General features: G+C 41.3%; 2 protein-coding genes across 2 annotated transcripts in view; both read right to left on the minus strand.

Moving 5' to 3' along the window:
- LOC135934823 (calcium/calmodulin-dependent protein kinase type II subunit beta-like) overlaps window positions 1–16,923 on the minus strand; it is a 40,506-nt gene extending 23,583 nt beyond the window's left edge. Inside the window, exon 1 of the mRNA XM_065476814.1 lies at window positions 16,582–16,923. Within this exon, the coding sequence (XP_065332886.1) occupies window positions 16,582–16,805 (224 nt within the window). The 5' untranslated portion in view covers window positions 16,806–16,923. The remainder of the gene's footprint in view (window positions 1–16,581) is intronic.
- On the minus strand, window positions 12,130–14,469 carry LOC135934825 (heparan sulfate 2-O-sulfotransferase pipe-like). The gene is made up of 6 exons (XM_065476820.1): window positions 13,963–14,469; window positions 13,791–13,905; window positions 13,559–13,729; window positions 13,186–13,473; window positions 12,969–13,123; window positions 12,130–12,906 (listed from the first exon to the last, which is right to left on the minus strand). Exons 1-6 carry the CDS (start codon window positions 14,177–14,179, stop codon window positions 12,764–12,766), a joined length of 1,089 nt encoding a protein of 362 aa, XP_065332892.1. The 5' UTR covers window positions 14,180–14,469; the 3' UTR covers window positions 12,130–12,763.
- Window positions 16,924–19,535: the final 2,612 nt, after the last annotated feature.

Raw genomic sequence — 19,535 nt, forward strand, 5'->3', positions numbered from 1 at the left:
CGCAAACAGGCTGCGAGAACGCCGCCGCGCACTGTTTTTTTGTATCAATTATAAAGCAAAGTGAGTCTGACTGCCGTTCTCAATGTGGGCTGAAATATAATTACGGCGATCCCTCAATGGCGGCAGAGCTCGAAATTGGCTGAATTTGACACGCCACACGCAGAGTAATGGCTTCATCGATTATGCAGATCGGGCGAAAATCCACGCCGTCGAGTTTTTTATTTTTATTTTTAGCAGCGGCATCAGTAGTGGAATCTTCCATTAGGAGTGTGCCGCTGATTGGTGGCGCTAATTTCTGATAACATTTTAATGGATGCGCACGATTTTATGTGAATTTACTTTTATATATTAAGTCGTTTGCGGTTTCCTTATTGCCTAAAAGCCCAAACTTGGGTCGGCAAATACGGTGTCTGAAATGTCTGCATTTTTATTGGCTCGTTAATTGATACCATAGAAGGTAAAGACCAAAGCGGGATTACAAAAGGACGATTTTGAATTCAGAATCCGTAACGAGAAAGCGGTCATAGTGCTTAGAATTTGGTTTTATGTAATTTTGCGAAAAGGAGAGAGTGGCACGGTTTCGATTCGTGCCTTCACCAATTTTGCATACAAAACTAGCGAATCCTTGAGCGGAATCGGTTATCTTTCCCTTCACTGTCCCACCATTAGGTTCAGCTACGGATTCGACAGCGGAGCTAATAAATTACCCCATTGCGTATGCGAATGAAAACAAAAAAGTATGAGACGGGGAGCGTTCATATTAAGTGCCATTTTAAGTGCTCCGCTTGCAGAGCGAATTACGTGCTCACGCGGTGGATGACATTGAAAAGGGACGGATGTTTCAATACACTCTCGGTTATTTCTCTGGAAAATCTATTACAAATCGCTGCACCTGCCCTAACCGACCAGTAATGCTCACTTTACGCGAACAACAAACATTCATTACTCTCCGCGACCTGCCACCCACTTGGGCTTAGCGCAATAATACACATTTTTTAATGCGTTTGCCTTATTTGGAAGGCATATCTCTGTAAGCGCGGCTCTCGATAAATGCGGCGGCGGCGGCAACAGCAGAAGCACACCAAGAACCTTAATAAACTTCATCTCTGGATAACGACAATTAATTTGCGAGTTAATTTACGCTGTTGGCGCGGCTTAAAGCAAGCGATTTTATGGGGCGAACGTGAATTTCGCCGCGTTAAGCCTAAAGAGGAGAGAGAAATTATTATTGCCGCTTTTGAAAGCCTCTAGCTGATAATGTCAAGTAGGACATTTACAGGCTTTTGAAAAATTATTACTGGCACGTGCGATAATCCCTTCCAACGACCTTAGCTGAAAATTTTATTTTTTTTCCATTTGGTTTTCTTCAATGGACAAACAAAATTAATCTCTCTCTGCATCAGTATAAGAAGCAAAAACTTTTGCTTTCGTTCACTACAGTCAGCACAGCGATTGCTTTTTACTAAGAAACATCAGCGATAATTCAACTGCTTGTCAAACCGTTCGTAATGGAGCAAGCACGGTCCATCATTATTTACCATTCCTAATTATCATGATCAAATTGAGCAAATTGTAGGCAGCCTGTACGCCTTATTCCGCTACACTTGGCATTATTTGCTCAACACGAGGCCTAATATGGATGAAATAAAGAGAGACAAGAATCAATAAAACCGACCCGCCATTAATTTCCAGCCGCGCTCCCTTCCCCCGCGGCTCTCCTGCGGCCAAGGATGTTCCTTGGCGGAATTGATATTGGAATTAGCATGGGTGAGTCATTTTCATGGTAATTTAATTAGAACTGTTTTTAATTACTGGGCATTTGCCTTAATTCTCGCGGCATCCGTTGCTCACTCGCCCCAGACACTTCAAGGTGTTTTCCCGTGTCACTCTCCGAAAACGCGCACGATTAGCCAGCTAGATATGCGCGCGACTCCGCAAATTTATGTCGCGCCAGCCCTTCCTGACACCCGTGTAGCGACATTAAATAACCAACTTAATCGCGTTTAAGCAAGGAAACACTACAAGCGCAATTAATCAACGAGTCGGTGTGGTCGCTTGTTTTTCTCCCTCTCTTCTATGACGCCTTAAAACGCAGTTTTTGCTCTCAAGGTTGCGAAAAGGGATTAAAACCGACGCCGGCACATTGTTTGTCTACTAATTAGAGGATTGGCAAATCCTCATTTCTGCAAGTAATGTTTCCGTGAGAGCAAAAATATGAAATATTCACAAGGGAAGCGAGAACCGTCGACAGAAATGACGACCTCTGCAAAAAGTTGTATATTTATAATTCTCGCAAAATATTCACGTCTCTTTTGGTGGCTAACGTAATTAATAAAACTCGTATATGGTGATCGTTGCGAAACTGGCGTCTTCGTACACAATGAACTTTGACGTAAAAATTTGTGGGTTTTGAGAAATATTAAGTCCGAATATGAAATTTCTGATTTACGAGAGGCCAAGTTTAGAGAGATAATCGTTGTGTGCGTCTCACAATCGGAGGAAGCAGCCCCGAAAGCGATTTAGCAAGAAATAATAAGTCGCGCCGAGTAAGGTTGTCATTAAAATTGCAGTCTTGCAGGCACCTTAAATTGCAGGCAGAGTAACGAGCGACGTGACTTACTTCGCCGCTGCGTGTGATTTGTTCCACCAAAAGTGAGCAGCGCGGCAATTTTTTGTACGAAATATTTTCATTCGCAGGGCCGGCTGATCAGCCCGTCAGATCACGTAAAAATAATGGCACTCGTCAAGGGTATTCACGGCGTATTTTATGAATCAGGAACGGTAGAAATGCAGCATTAACGTATGTGATTCGATATTCTCGGAAGCCTCGTAAAATTTTATTCGTTCCGCGATAAATTATATCGCACCGCTTAAGAGGAATCGAGTAGCCTGAAGAACATTACTGCTTTGGCACGTGAGCATTTGACTGAAAATGTTTTACACAGGCGTTATTTGGCTCGTTGTCCGAATGCATGTTATATCAGCAGCTCTAGAGCCAAATGGCACTGAAAGGGTGCCTTATTTGGACCGTCTTTTTGCTTACAGGTCAGTGGCTCTATTTGTGGAAAGCAGGTCTCTAGGAGAGAAGTGTGCACGGCATTCGAGTCACAGAGAAAGAAGCAGACCCACACTTTGCTTTTAATTAAAATGCGATAAAACGCTTGCGTCGCGCGCGTACGCACACATTATTTTCATATTTCCTGTTCGCTGAACTCATTCACCTTTTGCGAAAACCCGATGCCATTTTTAGGCACTAGCAGGATATGAAATCAGATTAGACCCTACAAGGAAGGAGCTTGTTGAATCGAGTGCCACCGCGGTCGCTTAACTATGAAATCGAAGATTTTTTGATCAGTTTCGTGGTTCCTAATACGTCGTTCTGATTCCGAATCGGAACGAACAAATTTCTAAATTCTAGGCCTTACGCCTTTCCTTTTGAAATTTCACGGATGCAACAGGTTAATTTTCCATCGTTTCAAAACTGTTGACATTTAAAGGCTATAAACGGTCTCGCGGTAATTAAGTGTCGTTGTTCGAAACACTGCTGCCGGTTGACAACATTTCTCTTTGTTTGTGCCTCATCTCGGAAGGCTCTCTTAAGAGAGTCGTCTGAGAATTTTATGACTTCATTTCGTTGCTGGGAAAAGTTTCCAACCAATACAATAATAGAAATTACAGAATTGTCACCGCAGCGTACGCTGTCGTAAGTGGATATTGTTCACCCACACTCGTCCTCTGCCAAGAGAGCTGAAACGGTGCGTCGTCTTCTTTGAACAAGATTATATATTCACTCCATTAAAGAAAAGGAACAAACGCGAACGCCTCGCAAGCAATGACCTTTCCATACTTTTGTCATTCACGGAGACATAAAAAGTGTTAATTTATCGCCAAATCGCTCAAGGCTCCTCCAGTTGAGGACTTTTCGAAAAAAAAGGTGTCGTTCGCTCGCTTTTGGCTCGGCGCGCGCGCGACCCTTTTCTTGCTGTCTCCTTTTATTTAGTGAGGGCGTGCTGCAGCCCGACGAGAGTGTGTCTAATGGTCTCATTTAATAAAACTCGTGCGGTGTCCCCTGTCCTCCGGCTTACCTTCCATTTATCAAAGTTTTACACTCCTCTGTGGGCATCGCACTTCGCTCTTGTGGCAGCCTACAAGCCAAATAAAGAGACGCGTCCTGTCACACGGAAACATGCCCGGATTTCGGGCCAGACGTTCGTTTTCCTTGAGGCTAATTTACGATGAGCTTTCAATACTTCCAATCGTTGTATTATTTTCCAATCTGCCTTTAAGCTTCCTCCTGCATAGTTTAAATGCATTATAATTAAAAGAAAATAATGCAAATATGGGCATAGTGAACTAGCAAAACACTGTAAAAATTATTTATTACAAATGTAATATCTCGCGGCACTGAGCCACTATGACAGACAATTTAAATCATTCAAGTTGCTAATGTTACTTGCCAACGATTTAAAATGGTGAGTATTAATTTGCAATAGAGAAAATGCGTTACATAAGGAGTGAGACACAATTTACAAGTGTTGCATTTTCCAATCAATGTGTAGAAAAACAGATTAATTAAATTATTAACTAGATTGCAGCGTGACGATGAATAAAAAACTCATTAGACGGCTAAAATAGGAGTTATCACTGCACCCACCGCTTCTCTTTCCCTCCAGCTCGGTCGAATGAAAAACAAATGCAACATTACGATTGTAATTGCACGCGCTGAGCATAATATCAGCTCGTGTTCACCTGCCGAAAAAGGTAAGGTCTGGATTCTCGCAATGATAATAAATATAAATTTTCGAGCTATAAATAGAGAGTGCGTGCAGCGAGATATAAATTAGCGTGTATGCAAGTTACGAAAACGCAAACGCATTTTTTATTTCTCTCTTAAGACGCCGCGCGCTCTTTTCTTGTTTGTTCAGCATTTTACGTCTGCAGCAATCTCTTCTTTTTCTGTTGTTACATGAGAAAAGCAGCGAGTCGCAAATGTCGGGCGTTGAAATCACCGCGACGAGTTGATAATGAATACGCGTCTCTCCATTGTTTATAAAATTATTCAAATGCCCCTGCGGTGTAATTTTTTCCGTAAATTATGCGCTCGGCCGGCCGGAGTAGGGCTTTATTAATGGCTAATGAGACGAGCCTGCTTGTAAACACCAGTCGTTGGCGCCGAAATTCTCGGTATTATAATCTATGAGCATACGCGCTAGTTTTTTTTTATTAATCCGTAGGCTGGAACACGCTGACCAAATATGGTGGGAATTAAAACATTGTTAGGATTTCCTTTCGTTTATATTCTCTACACACTACCTCAAAATGCTGGATTTTTATGAGTCCAGGAAACACTCTTTCATAAAATGGTATTTTATAATTTCAAATATACACAAAAATGCTTTTTTTCTCCTTTTCACGAAGGTCATGGTTTTTTTCTTTAAATTTATATTCCTGAATATGCAGACCTAATCGACGCAAATTAATCACGCTATGGACAAGCGACCGAAGAAGACAGAGATTGACCTTTTCACCCACAATTAACCTGTTTTCACATCTCGTTAAAAGCAAATAAGATCTCAATCAAGACCACTGTGTTGCCCCTTGTTGCTTCGCACCGTGTGTACATGTATATATTATTCCTCCCTCAATATTTTTTATTGTTTACACAAGGACTGGTCAGTTACATAATTTCTTGAGAGGCAACAACGCCCTGTGACTTGCCGCGAAGTGACACGTCCTCTGAGATCATAAAGAAAAAGGTCCGGCCTGCACGCTCTCGTTTTCTATAAAATTCATATCGTTTCAAACTCTTGTCTTCTTGCGGCGTGTTCGACTTCGTTTCCAAACCGTTTTTGCTAGCTATAGCTGCGCTCTCGTAAAATAAAATTGTTTCGAGACACAATGGTGAAACGATAAAATCTTGCTGGCTGTGCTGGTCAAAAGGGTCAGGTGCATATTATTACGCTTTGGTGCGCTGCCCACGCTCCTCTAACTCTCAGAGCCAGATTGTTTCTTGCATTGTGATGACAGAAATGCACTCATGTTAGCACGGTTTGCACCATGGCATCTGATTCATGTTTCAAACAAACCGGTGTTGGTCATGCTAAACATTAATCTGAAATTTTTTGGATAATTTAAACGAAAGCCATTTTAAATGATCCAAGTTAACAGCCTAATTTCCCTTGACCTAAAACATGATTTGAAACCAAACTAAATTAGTGTCTTGCTTTGATTTTATTTGTAATATTTTTGTTTAGGATGTGGGCAGCAGGTTATGGGACAAAGTTGCTCTGCTGGCCCATAACAAAGAACGAAGTTGAATATAAATTAAAAATAAAACCGAGTACTACATTCTAGATAGATATCTGTTCTGATTGAAGAAAAATAACAAGACAAATTGAATCAGCATTTGATAATCTATGCCTACGTACTTTCTACTTTAAAGTTTCAGCATTGTTCTGTGCAAAAGCAGATAAATCAGTGTAGAAAGGCGTATCAGGTGCCTGCCAATAAAAAGAGTAATTGCTAATTGTTTAATCACGCGTTGGTCGAAGATTCGCCCACTCGGTCTTCACGCGAAAGGCGCGATAATACATTTTACAGCGCGCAGTGTCCATTCATGGCTTATTCCAATTTGTAAGGTTTTAATTGCCGCCGTCAGCGAGAATGCACAATGAAAATCCATCTGCTGATTGGCAGGTTGGCCGCGTGCGCTGTGCAGACCGACGCCCGGATGCCCTGACGAAAACAGAGCTCGAGCACAATTATGATCGAGTGTTTGTCGCACATTATTTGAAAACAATAAAAAGAAGTCATTTTGAGTGACGTCTTTGCCACCTCTCCGCGGCCACGCCAATTGCCACACACAATGTCTCGCGACAGTAATTTACCATTTTCTGTTCAATTTGCAGCTATTAAAGCCCAGGGCGTTGCGTTTCTTGCGGTCTGCCTGCATAAACATTTTTCTTTCTTTCTCATTCAGCGGTCTCGCACAGCATCTTCAGACGGGCTGTTGACGCGCGGCATACGAAATTTTCCTATTTGCTTTTCTGCGAATTAAAGAGCACGGCAGGCGCGGGCAGACCTTGAGAGCCGAGATTCTTCGCCTGCCTGCCAGGCCAACAAGAATTCGCAACGTGCGCGGGGTGCTCATTGCTTTGTTTTCTCTCAATTATATTTATAAAGCGCCACGGAGCCATAAAGTGCGCGTGCGGGGCCCCCTGTCCTTCCTCGTTCGGGCACGACGTCAAATAGAAGGGACTCGCATTAACTGTGTTCGCTCGCCAGGTTCCAAAATGACAGCGTGCGCAGAATTTCCACTGTGGCGGCGAAACATTAAAGCGGCTGAAAGTGCTTACTTTGCCACTGAAATTACGGCTTAATTGAGGCGAAAACTTTCAAGACTCGCAAATTTGGAACGCAGATCGTAAAACCAGCATGGAATTTTGTTCCTGAGTGTTAATTCCTACATGAATTAAGCAGCAACACAAACATAAACAATAATATAGGCTGTCGTACAGATTGTGAAACATTTTGTGGTGATGCTGCTGTAAAGCTGAAATTTCACCGGTTTGTTGATTCCTCAGTTATCCAGTGAAAGATGGAAACAATATTTTTTTTCGGTGTTCATGTTACAAAAAATTAAATCGTGTTGATCATTTTTTTTTTGCAAAATGAAAAATCAATTTATGAAAAATTTGACGAAGCGATCAACTATTCATTTTTTTACATTTTGAAAATTAAAAATATTTCCTTTCGCCATTGTTCTGAACTCGGTTTTAGTTACACTTTAACGTAGAGCAAAAACCCTGTTCATTGTTCTCAAAGCTAACAAGAATTATTTTCCTTCATCATTCATCCTAACGAAAAACAAAAATGCATTCATTCGGAAATATGGTTATTTTAAATATTATATTTATTAAGGTATCTTTATATTCTTATGTGAAAAATGGAGCTATAATACCAAATGTTCAGCTTAGAAAAATTGCAGAAAAAATATCAAACCGAAGATTTTTTTGAATATTTTCGGTCAAATGTTTAAATCGCTAGAGTGACTCTTTTTCTGGAAAGGAAAAGTAAGCATTGATCTGTAGAATTATCCAATCAAGTAACATCTTAGTTCACGAAAACTGCGGCCTCAAAATCCAACCTTAAGACATTGCTCATATTAAAACCCGCTAGGATTTTTCTCGTTTGATACATCAAACTTTAAAACTCACAAAGATCAGCAAATTAAAAAATTTTCGACCTTTTTTCTTTTAGTTTTGTGGTGATCCCTCTACGTGCTTCAAATTTCAACATCGGGCGTGGCAGCCACCATAGTTTACATCTTTGAAATGTGTACTAATTCAGTATAATTATGTCACCTTAACGTGTTCCTTTTTAGAATTGCTATCTATAAGTGGGCGTTATAAAAATAATTGGTCTTGAAAAATTAATCAGCGCAACTTTCGTTTAGTGCGATCAAAATCTACTCCCGGAAGCAGTAGCGCGGTGCGACAGATTAAGTGATTCTTTCTGCAGCTGATTGCTATAATGAGCCATCTCTTACTGAGTGCATTTTGTTTCCTCTATGCAAATAGCCGATCGGCAATAGCGAGGGATGCGAGCGTGCAATAAATTAACCTCGCGGCAGCGGGCGCGAGTTGCATTAATTCGCAATTAAGCTCATGAGCAGGCAGCCAACACAAACAGTCAGCGTACACATAGAAAAGAAACTTATCGCACAATTAATTAGAAGAAGTGTCTTGCGCCGCGCACCACTGGTAATTTATGGGGTAAAAGTAATTTGATCCATAGGCGCGCTTTGCTGTATTAAAGGTCTCTTTCAACACGGAGACAACAAGTTGTTTACACAATGTATTTCTGCGACAGAGGAAACGATATGGCATAGGGTTTCGATCTCGATCGCGCGTCTTGTTATCTCGCGGCGCGTCTAGGCTTCATTCCCGTGTAATTTACGCCGCCTTTTAAATTGTTCATTAATAAGCTGTCAAACACGTCCTCTGGCGATTTAGCTTGTTGGAAACGCGAAAGGTCGCTTATTATTATCATCATCATCATCCTGCGTCCGATACAGACAATGCGGTTGTTAATAAAAGTGAACATGCGCGAGTGTGTATGTGTTGATGTTTACTCAGCAGACACGACAAAGAAATTTCTCGATTTTCACCATGCGCGCGTTTATCTTCCTCTGATTTGTATGCAGCATGAAGAGATCAAGATCTCCTTGTCTCGCAAATTTAAAACAAAGCGGTTTTAGCGGAATTGGAGTGACAAGTGCGCCAATAAATTATGCAAATGAATAGAGGCGAAAGCGGAAATAAAAATTCCTGAAATACATAACGTAGTCGCTCTATTACTCGTGCGACCTTTATCATTCGCGGCGTTTCGCTCGGCAGGTTTCAGCGATAAATTACAAAGGGCAACGCTTGAACTTGAGAGGATTGTTCTGTTTTTGTTAATAATACCTTTTATGGCTCATTTGAATATTTAAAGGTCAGACAGCCCATAACGTGCATGGCACACAACAGAGAAATTTATTATTAAGTTTATGAAAAGAGTGGTTCAACTTTGATTCAAAATTTAGCATTTCAATGCCAGTGGAGTCATTTCCCATTTGTCATCATTAGCAAATTGGCGTTGTAAATTTTTCTGTAAAACATACACTGCCTGCGGACAAACATGCAAATTTGCGCAATGATCAGGAACTTCACCCAGTTCCTTATTGTAAAATAATAAAAAGTGGCGAGCCCACGGCACGCCGCTTTGTAATTTTGTAAATCGATCCGCCGCCGCGTACTATTTTATCTGCACCGTGCACTCACACAAATCACCAACTGAATCCTTGTTCACAGATTAAGCGCAATATAAAAATGCAAACACGCTGCTGATTTGATTTGTATGTAGGACACTGAGCCTTTTAAGAGGGAAAAAATGCGCGTTTGTATCAGACGGTGAGTGATTTACGGCTCAGAACGCAAAAACTGTTCGATTTTAATCTGGTCCCGGCTTATGCGGCGATGTGTAATAGATTTACGGCGCGTTCAATGTTTTAATTAAGCGGCTTGTAGTATTTGTTTGGCGAGCAAGAGCCATAAATCATGCGCTAATCAGCAGGGCTTTTATTGCCGCTACACCTTTTAGGGCGACTTTTTCGCGCCTCTACGCGCCGATTTATTGCTTTTCCACTGCTTCTTGCTCGCCGATATACGAACATAACAAGGTGCATTAGCGAGAGCCGGACACAATCATAAAGTGGATGCAAATTTACGGTCAGATTAGCCAACGTATTAACGGCGTTTCGTTTCTGAAATGGGATCAAATTTTGCCAGGCAGCGCAGGTTATCTTGCTCGGCTTATTGTTTCAACATGACCATACTTTTAAGAAACAGGATGAATACGAATTAAGTGCCTGAGTGAGAAGTGAAATGTATGTACACAGTTGAAACGGCACTCTTTTAAAAATAGCGATTTGTCATTTTGCGATGGCAGTAAAAAATGGGAGAGCCCGTAAAGTGTGCCGCGTCATTTCTCAATCTGCGAAAATTCGGATTTTGTCGAGGCAGAACAATTTTTTTCGTTTGAGAAAATCTCTAATCTAATTAAGAAAGGGAGATTTTAAAAATTTGTCGAGTGAATTAAAAATGAACCTTGTCCTTAATTGGTAACAGGAAAAGTCGCTTGTGCTTCTCATATGAGCAATTATGGTCGCCGATTTCGCGAAATCCAGATTAAGGCAAATCTTGGTTTAAAGCGACTTTTTATTTGTACCGTTTTCCTTCTGTGGTTTCAGAAACCACCATGGTTCGATACGTGACCACAAACAAACGCACCACGCAGTTCAAACAAAACGCCGTGACCCAGTATGAATTAATGTGAATAATTAATCGGCGCATATATACGCAGTAAGCGCGTTGGTTGCTGAATTTTATTCCTTCTGGCATCATAAAAAGTTAATTACTTTCCTCGTGCGAGACCGATAATTAAACGATTTTCCTGCTTCGATTGAACTATCCCGGGGACCGCCCGCCATGATTAATTTTAATTACAGTAATCCACGCGCGGCTTGCTGAACGACGTCCGATCGATTGATCGCCACTCCGCGAGACGTGCACGCGAATATGACTTGATTATCGGAAAAATATTCCGGCTTAATGGCGCTTGGCTGGCACAATCGACGTGCCCGCCGCCGCTTGGATGGTTTCAAAAAGCGACGCGTCACAAAAGACTTTCTTTATCTCTTTGTAACGAGTGCCAAGCGTAATTTTTACTTTTTGTTTCACAAGAGCAGAGGTGAAGTGGTGAATATTAAAAGTGGAGAGCATGCATGCACAATGCCGACGTTGGGGGCTTGAAAAAGGTTACGCTGCCGGGATAATATACACGCAATTGTCCCGCTCGCCGCGTGCATGACAAGTCGCATTGGCCGATTTTCGCGCATTACGCAAACTCGAGAGGGTGCATCTCTTGTTTGAATTCGCGAGACGTGCCGCGGCGGACAGCTGGGATTCGGCTCAAGACAATTAATCTCATTATTGCGATACATGCTGAGAAATGCACAATCACCCGTCGGCTCGAGAGAATATGGCGCGGCGGCATTATTTTACAGCTCGCCGGCAACCCACACGACACACTGGATTTCCATTAGAGAGTAAATAATAAAAGCCATTATTCGTTGTTTGTTTATCGTGCAGCTCATTATGCCCGTGTCGAACAGCACTCTTTTATTTTTTCACCGTTCGATCACCGTGTATGTACACGGTATTGACGGTCCGTGTGCATGCAACTAGAAAGAGTCGCGCTCTTTCTCTCTCGTGCGCGCGGCGCGCACCGACTGCGCCTGCCTCTATAGTGCATGCTCTCGCGCATAATAATTAGTGTGGGCTAATGCATGGCAACTTTTATATTATTTTACAACAACTAGCTCCTCTCTCTCATTACTGCCTGCGTGTGATCGCGAGAGATTAGCTCCGAAAGATGCTTCTCGTCCGACTGGATTGCAAAACTCGTTTTATATCCAATTTTCTGATAAAGTTTTGTTTAAATCCACATTCTGTAAAATGAAAAAAAATATTAATTTCAGATGACCTCGTTCTATATGAGCCTCCCAAAACCAAATTAGGGGTCAAGGACTGACAAGCCAATTCAAAGAATATATTTTTTTAATACTGTGTGCGGGATTGAAAAAAAAAATCAAAGATTTTTGAAAAGTACACGTTTAATTTTTGCAAGATTAAGATATACATGGAAATTAGCTGCATAAATTGATCTTTGTTCTTCATTTTCCTTTCAGGTCACAGAAACTGATAAATTTCATTATTTTGACTTTTGATATTTGATACTGTGATAAATTTGCTCAGTTTTTTTTCAAATCCCAGCAGGGATTGACTATGAAACTGGAAATTGGCCTTTTCACAGCAGACATGTATTCACTCGCCTGTAATGGCTTCCAATTTTCATTTGTAAGAAAAAACTATTTATATTAAAAAGCATCTTATGACCATGTTTTAAAAACTCAATGCTATAGGATATTAAAATTAAATTCAAAGAATTTAACATTGACTTTTAATCCAAAAAAATCCAAACCTGACCAACCATTATCTAATCTGACAAAAGAGCAACCGTAAATTAATATAACTTGACATTTCTTGCATCCCTTTAACAGTGCAGCTCGCATTTGGCGTGAAATTAAGTTAATACCATTGACCCGGGTAATTTTTTTAACGGGAAAGAATTAAAAAAGCGTAAAAATGGCGTGTGCGATCTACAGTTGCGAATTCAATTTGTTTATCTGCATTGCGAGTCTTTGCTGCGTGAATCTGAAGAGTTCGATATCCATTGCGAGGACTTTCATCAGCTTCTTGCGCACCCTAGGTGGAAGCACCGCCTCCACATCCAGGCCTAGATCTACGCGATTGCGGAATAGCAGAATGTCATTGTTGGCAGGGGAAACCAAAAAGTCAACTTGCTTGATTTGTGGTGCACGGCGCCTTGCATGAAGAGAGGCAGATACGCCTGAAGGGCGCGCAACGTGTCGATTTCCATGCCGACCACCCCGACCACGGAGAAGAACGACTCCATGTTGCGTTTCGCTTGCTCGAGCGCCACTCTGCTATGGTGGACCCTGACGATTGCGATTGGAGAAGCTTATTTTTCTCGGCACACGGAGTAAAAAAATAAACTCGCCTGCACTCGGGAGCAATGCCGCAAAAATGAGATACCATAGACGTTCTGTTAGTTCCTCGCAGCGGCACGCATTCTGGGTCGTCCGTCATGACGCAGTCGTTAAAGACCTTTTTTTCCCACTTGACGTCCAGGATTTTCTCCATGTGCCGCAGCCGGTCCTTCTCGGGGATCTTTGCCACGCGCACTTGCCAATATTTGACAGTGCGTACTTCTTTGAATTCGTTCACGAATCTATTAATTGGATCGGAGACAAAAGAGGCATACGCTGGACGAGGGATCAATGCCACTCTATGCGAATATGTAAATTATTTTATAACTTTAACACCGTCGTAAAGCAATTAAAATAAATTTGGTTGGGTATTTACAAACTTGCCTTTCGAAATCAATGAACGGCTTGTACGTGTCATGCACAAGCGGCGTTTTTAGCCTCTCGGCTATTTTAGAGATCTCTTCTGCGTAAACCTTGCCTTTTTCCTCGTTCAAAATTGCATCAGTCTCGGTTGTTGGCGACGTTTTGAGCGTGAAATTATTCAATGCAGACATGCTGCATAATATAAATATGCCATTTCTTAATTTTCGCCTGCAAAATTAAATAATCCGTATACCGCTTGAGAAGAGCTCTCACGCTGTCTTCTCTGGGTCCGTGAGGGACCGAAGTAAATATCAGGGTCCACGTGTAATCGGGCGTTCTGTTTCGGGCGAGAGCACGCTCCGCCAATTCTGTTTTGAGAATTAATTTATGAGCGAGACGAAAATCGCTATTTTCGCGACACCCACCGGCCGAGAGGTCCTGAGTGGAAGCCTCGTTGTCGTCCGAAATGATGAAGTGTTGATTGACGCGGGGGCGCAGGCCGAAGTGAATGCCGACGTAAACGGCAATTGTTATGGTCGTCGGCCAGAACCACGTTGGCCATCTCATCGCGCGCGGCCTGCACTCTCCACAGCTGCTTCCGCTTTGGAGTGAGTGCACTGCCGAACCCTTCCGTTTCGCCATCCTGGTCGAGGCACGTGACGTTCGAATTGAATTTATTTATGATGTGTGTGTAGCAGATTTGGTGGCTGTTTACAACGTCATCTGACACGCAGTCCATATTGCTTTGTTCCCACTGGCGGCTGGCGCCAAGCATTTTTGGCATCTTTGAGCCACATCGGGCTTTGAAGATTAAGTACATAGAGGTATAAGAAGGTTGGTTACAAATATGATTTTCCGTGGCACACTATAGAGAATTGCATAGTTTCCATTATGCGTTATTGGAATTTTTATCTTCTCTTTTTTCGACTGAATTGATTTAAGGATATTAAAAAAGATTTACAACAACGGATTCCATCTATTTAACTGTAGCAGGTAATTCTAAAAGTTAAACGAACACATAAAATCGAAAAAGCGAAGAAATTAGTTTTGTATACATTGTTTTTGAAGATTCTCTGCTTCAATCAATTCTAATTGTTTAAATTTCAAACTATAAATTTAAAAAGCTCTCTTTCCTTCTCTCCCACTCCACAATTCCTAAAAATTGTAATATGAGCTTAAAGTCAATTTTTGGCACAAACTAATAAATCTAGATTATCCATATAAGCTCTCTATTCCAATTTGTCGGTTTGAACAAGGTATTAATAAAAAATATTAACACATTTGAGAGTCAAATTTCCTCTGCCTTTAAACACGCGAGTTAAAACATAAATATTCAAAATTAATTATTGGGCACTATTAAACGCGTGGGCTTCAAACACGATTTTGGCTGTTTCCAGACAACTTGATCTTCACAAGCATTTTAAATATACTCTTTATTATGATGTAGATTACACAGAACGAATAAAAAACAGCGAGTCGTAGATTTTATGCTGTATTTATTTATTCATCTGTGCATTATTTATTACGTCGTCCGGCGATAAATCAAAAGTGCTTAGTAGATACTGTGTATAGCATTTGCATTTCGCGCACTCCTCTGCACTGGCGCGGTGTTGAAATCCGAGATTTCTGGATCAAACACGTTTGCTTTCAAACGCACGTGAAAACATAATTCAGCGCTTGGATGAAAAAAGCGCCTGTGTGGTTGACGCCATTTATCATAAAAGTGGCGACAAAATTCTCTTCAGTGTGCACAGCCGAGTATTAGCGTGTGTCTACGGCGCGGCGGCAGCATTATTAAAACAGCGATTAACAAGTCGTAAGCGCTCGGACCGCTGCATTATCAGCTTCCAAATATAGCAAAAAGACGCGGCCGCTTTCAGAGAAAACGTGAAAGAAAGCGCCGCGGGGACGTCTGTAAAAGCAGAAGCGCGAATATTTTGATTCGCATCAGCGTCCGAAAATGGCAACAACCAAGATAAACAAGAAACATAAAGACGGGTTTATTTGGCGCCAGACTTTTCTGCAACATCCGACCTGCAGAGCGTTTTATGTCTTTAAATATCACCGCGTGCTGCTCAGCAATAGAGTGAAATGCGTGAGTATACAAACTACGCCCGTGAAGATAGAGTGACCAATTCGGGGCGCCTTCGTGGAGTTCTTGCGGAGGATATTTTTTTAACGGGCGCGATACATAAAAAGCAGCGATGCTGGGATAGAGAGGAAGGTGATCGTGAGCATAGCTGGTGCGGATTATGTGATTAGAGGCATGTGGGAGGCACGCATGACTCACAAAAGCAGCCAGCCAGCCAGCGACTCACGAAAATAATAAAGCGCGAGCGCGTGTGGGTCGCCTACGAACCGCTCGCTCGGGCAATTTTTCGCTCCTGGAATTAATTGCAGTGACCGCACATTGCGCGCAAAATCGACGAGCTAATTAATAAGAAACGCCGCCGAGTGACACCCGTGGAAATCTCGATAAACTGAAATCGCGGCGCGCGGCTCTTTCTCTCCCGTAATGGCAGTGCTAAATTTATTTGTAACAAACACTCCCCGCCGCGTGCGAGATTTATATTATTTAACAGGCGCACCAATCATAATTCAATAAAGGGCGGGCGCTCTCCGATTGTGAGCTATAACTCTTCCACATTGGTCGCACATAAAGCACCTGTTGATTAAACGGCAGAGAGAGTGCAGTGAAATTGCCGGCCGCGCGTTCAAAAGGGTGACAGATTGATGAATAATGCCGTGTTTCCATTTACGTTTCACACGCAGATTCCAGAGCTCGTTTCTGTATAAAGCGATGCGCCCATCATTCAAGTCACTCGCACATAAACGCTCGGCGAGCGGCGGAAAGATCTTATCAGAAATTCAGATTACCCAGCAGAGCACACAGTACAGTGTACGTAAAATCTGGAGCTAACGGACGGAAATTATTCAGAACGGCTGGATTTTCGAAAGTTGCTCGGCTCAAACCCACGATAGTTTTGTCTCCTGGTTCGACGTGTGACGAATTCAGAGGCTAAATAAGAATAACTAAAACTCACGTTGCGAACGGCGCTGGGTCCATGTCGTAGTACTTCTCGATCGGCTCCCTTTTGATGAGTTTGGCGAGTTGCGTTTCGTCCACGATCACCAACCCCTGCTGCACATTCTGCTGCCGCCACTGCACCACCTTCTTGCTGCCGCCCCGCATGCGTCGCACCCTGCCACCCCCGGAGGGGCCGGGGCCGTCGACGGCGGCGGCGGATCCACCAGTTGGGAAGATCATGGTCAGCACCTGCAGACCAGCATCCACCGGACCAAGGACAGCAAGACGCTCCGACTGTTAGCCTGGGTAACCTCGGAGCTTCAGGTCTCGAGCGCGAGTGCCGAGTTGCCGGCCCAACGCACCGCGGCAGCCGCACGGCCCCCACCTTGCTCCGTGCGCGATTTGTTTGTTGCCTTTTTCATATTGTGGCACACTCAGGCTCCGCCTAATCGCTCCTGCCGCGCACAGCCAGACGCAAAATTGCTGCGCTTTTCATTCAGACGACTCAAATCCACCGTCTTAAGCAATATTTTGCTAATTAATTCGTCCCACAAGAAAAATCACTTTAATTTGTTTTTAATAATCCAGGAATTGAATACGGCAAAATAATCTTTGAAAATTTAATGATACTTGTATTTCATACTTTCTTGCTCTCTATTTAATTGTAAAATATATCATTTTAATTGAAACATTCACAATGACAAAAAAAAAATGATTTATCTCGTCTGTTGTTTATTTTTCCTCAGAACCTCTGCTCATTGTCAGCACATTCCGTGGGCTCACCGGGTACCTTGGCACAATGTGGCTATCTTTTCGCATCCCCGCACCGAGGTCTCTTATTGAAACGACAGACATTTGTCCCTAAAACCGCTGGAAAGGTGCGAAAAATAGCAGGTCGGTGCGCTTCCCAGCCCGTTGAGTTATTTGAGCATTTTGAGTCACTCGGGATCAACCTTTGGTATTTAATAAAGCTTTCATTTATTCGTAAAAAAGGTGAACGAATAAATCAAAATGCATATTTAATAAGACTTATTGTTAGACGTATAAATTATTTCTAAATTATAATTGAAAATTTCCAATTTATTTTTATATAAGTACCAATTCAGGAAGAAAGCGCTTAAAATTAAAAAAATGTTTTGCCTTACTTTGAAAAATAAAATTTAGGCGTATTTTTAAGTTTCTCAACTTTTAAAATATTTTATTAGAAAAATAGCTAATTTACATGTATTGTATATTTTTGTAAACAATATAGAGGCTAAAATCTACTTAAATTAAATAAATGCATTCTTTTGATTTGTTTTCTACAATGGCACTCTTCGTGTCAGGAACCATACCGAGCGTTGACCTATTATTTCATTCATTTGAGGTAGGCCTGGGAATGGTAGGGTGAAAAGGATTACAGCTATTCGTCCTTGCTGGGTCAATGAAGGTGATAAAGATCCTTTGAGAGGGGCACCTGCATCAGGAGAGGCAGGAAATGTGTGCGTCTAAAATGGGGAAGCGGCAAAGAACATTAAGTAGTAGCTGTTAACTGCGTTACCAAAAAGAGATTTAGAAGAATACCTAAAGCAGTGCGCTCGACAGCAATTCTTGATGTACAGCATGTTCAAAATCATATTATTAGTGTTGACTCTATTGGTGAGATTAATTTTTTTGCTCTGCATGTTATGTGGTTTTTCTCTCGGTGTTTTTTCATGCATGAAAAGAGAGTATTGAGTAATTATAATATTATACATGAAAGATTATATGCATACATCAAACAATGCTCGATTATAATATTAACTAGATGTTAACCGCCGAATTATTATTTAAGAAAATTGAAAGTTCCAATAACAAGGGTAAGAATATAGCCTGATTGCCACAAGCTAATATGTCACTATAATATAGTTTTATTTATTCTTAAATCAATGATTGATTCATATAAAAAACATTTTGTTTTTAGACATTCTCTTGCTGGGGTCAACATGAATACTCTGTTCAAAATTATTTGAATCACGTGAAGTACCAGTATCCTCATCACCACTGCCACGGAGACGAATGTCATCATCAGAATCTCAAAGAACATCAATTCACACGATTCGTTCAATTGCTCAAGTTTTACGCACTCCAGTATTTGAATCAACCTACAAAATTGTGTATAATAATCCAAATTTTGGCGCATTTGATAAGACCTATATCTGCATTGGCTGTTTTTATTTCAACGTAAGTTGGAAGATGTCCTGTGTAAAAGAGTAAAGAGCTTACAGTGATTATAACATAAATTTTAATAATGTTTGATAGCCACCTGGCTAAAAGATCAAAATTATATATTCAAAGGTTTTAACTAGCAATAAGCAACCGCAATCAAAGAAAATCTTCAGTTTGAAAATTTTACTGCTAAAAAGTATTTTGAAAATATATGTATGTGTGATGTTGAATACAAATTAAACTTTACCTTATGGATAATTGTACAAGCATATATTCATAAAGAATGCAATGGGAAATTATAAATGTAGAGCTGGAGAATACACAAGTTTTTACCTAGATTTCAATTAATGTTTCTGAAACTGATATTTTGGCGAATGTAAATGAAAAAAATCATAAAACTATATTCGAATTGATTTATGTTAAAGGCTTCATTATGAGTTTCGCAACGCAATATAATATACAGTTGCTGCTTAGCGCTAAACAGGTATTTCGCAAACACAGCCGAAGCCAGAATTTTGCAAAACAAATAAATGTTTTATTGTTGCGCTTGGAGTGTGCAAATGTGTGAACATACACGGGTGGCCTTGTCAATAAAGCATAAATTGCTAACGCACCTCGCTAAGAGCACGCAAATCAAATATTAAAATGGTTGCATTCCTTTGAGGCTCGCCGTCAGCGTTAATAGAAAGAAAATCGCAGACAAACTATCCCTACCGCAGGTTGTGCGTGTTGCCGACACTTTGAAATAATTATTCCACTCTCTCGTCGCTAAAAGCTAGGCTT

The sequence above is a fragment of the Cloeon dipterum genome, chromosome 1, assembly GCF_949628265.1.
Source record: "Cloeon dipterum chromosome 1, ieCloDipt1.1, whole genome shotgun sequence".
NCBI classification, from domain to species: domain Eukaryota; kingdom Metazoa; phylum Arthropoda; class Insecta; order Ephemeroptera; family Baetidae; genus Cloeon; species Cloeon dipterum.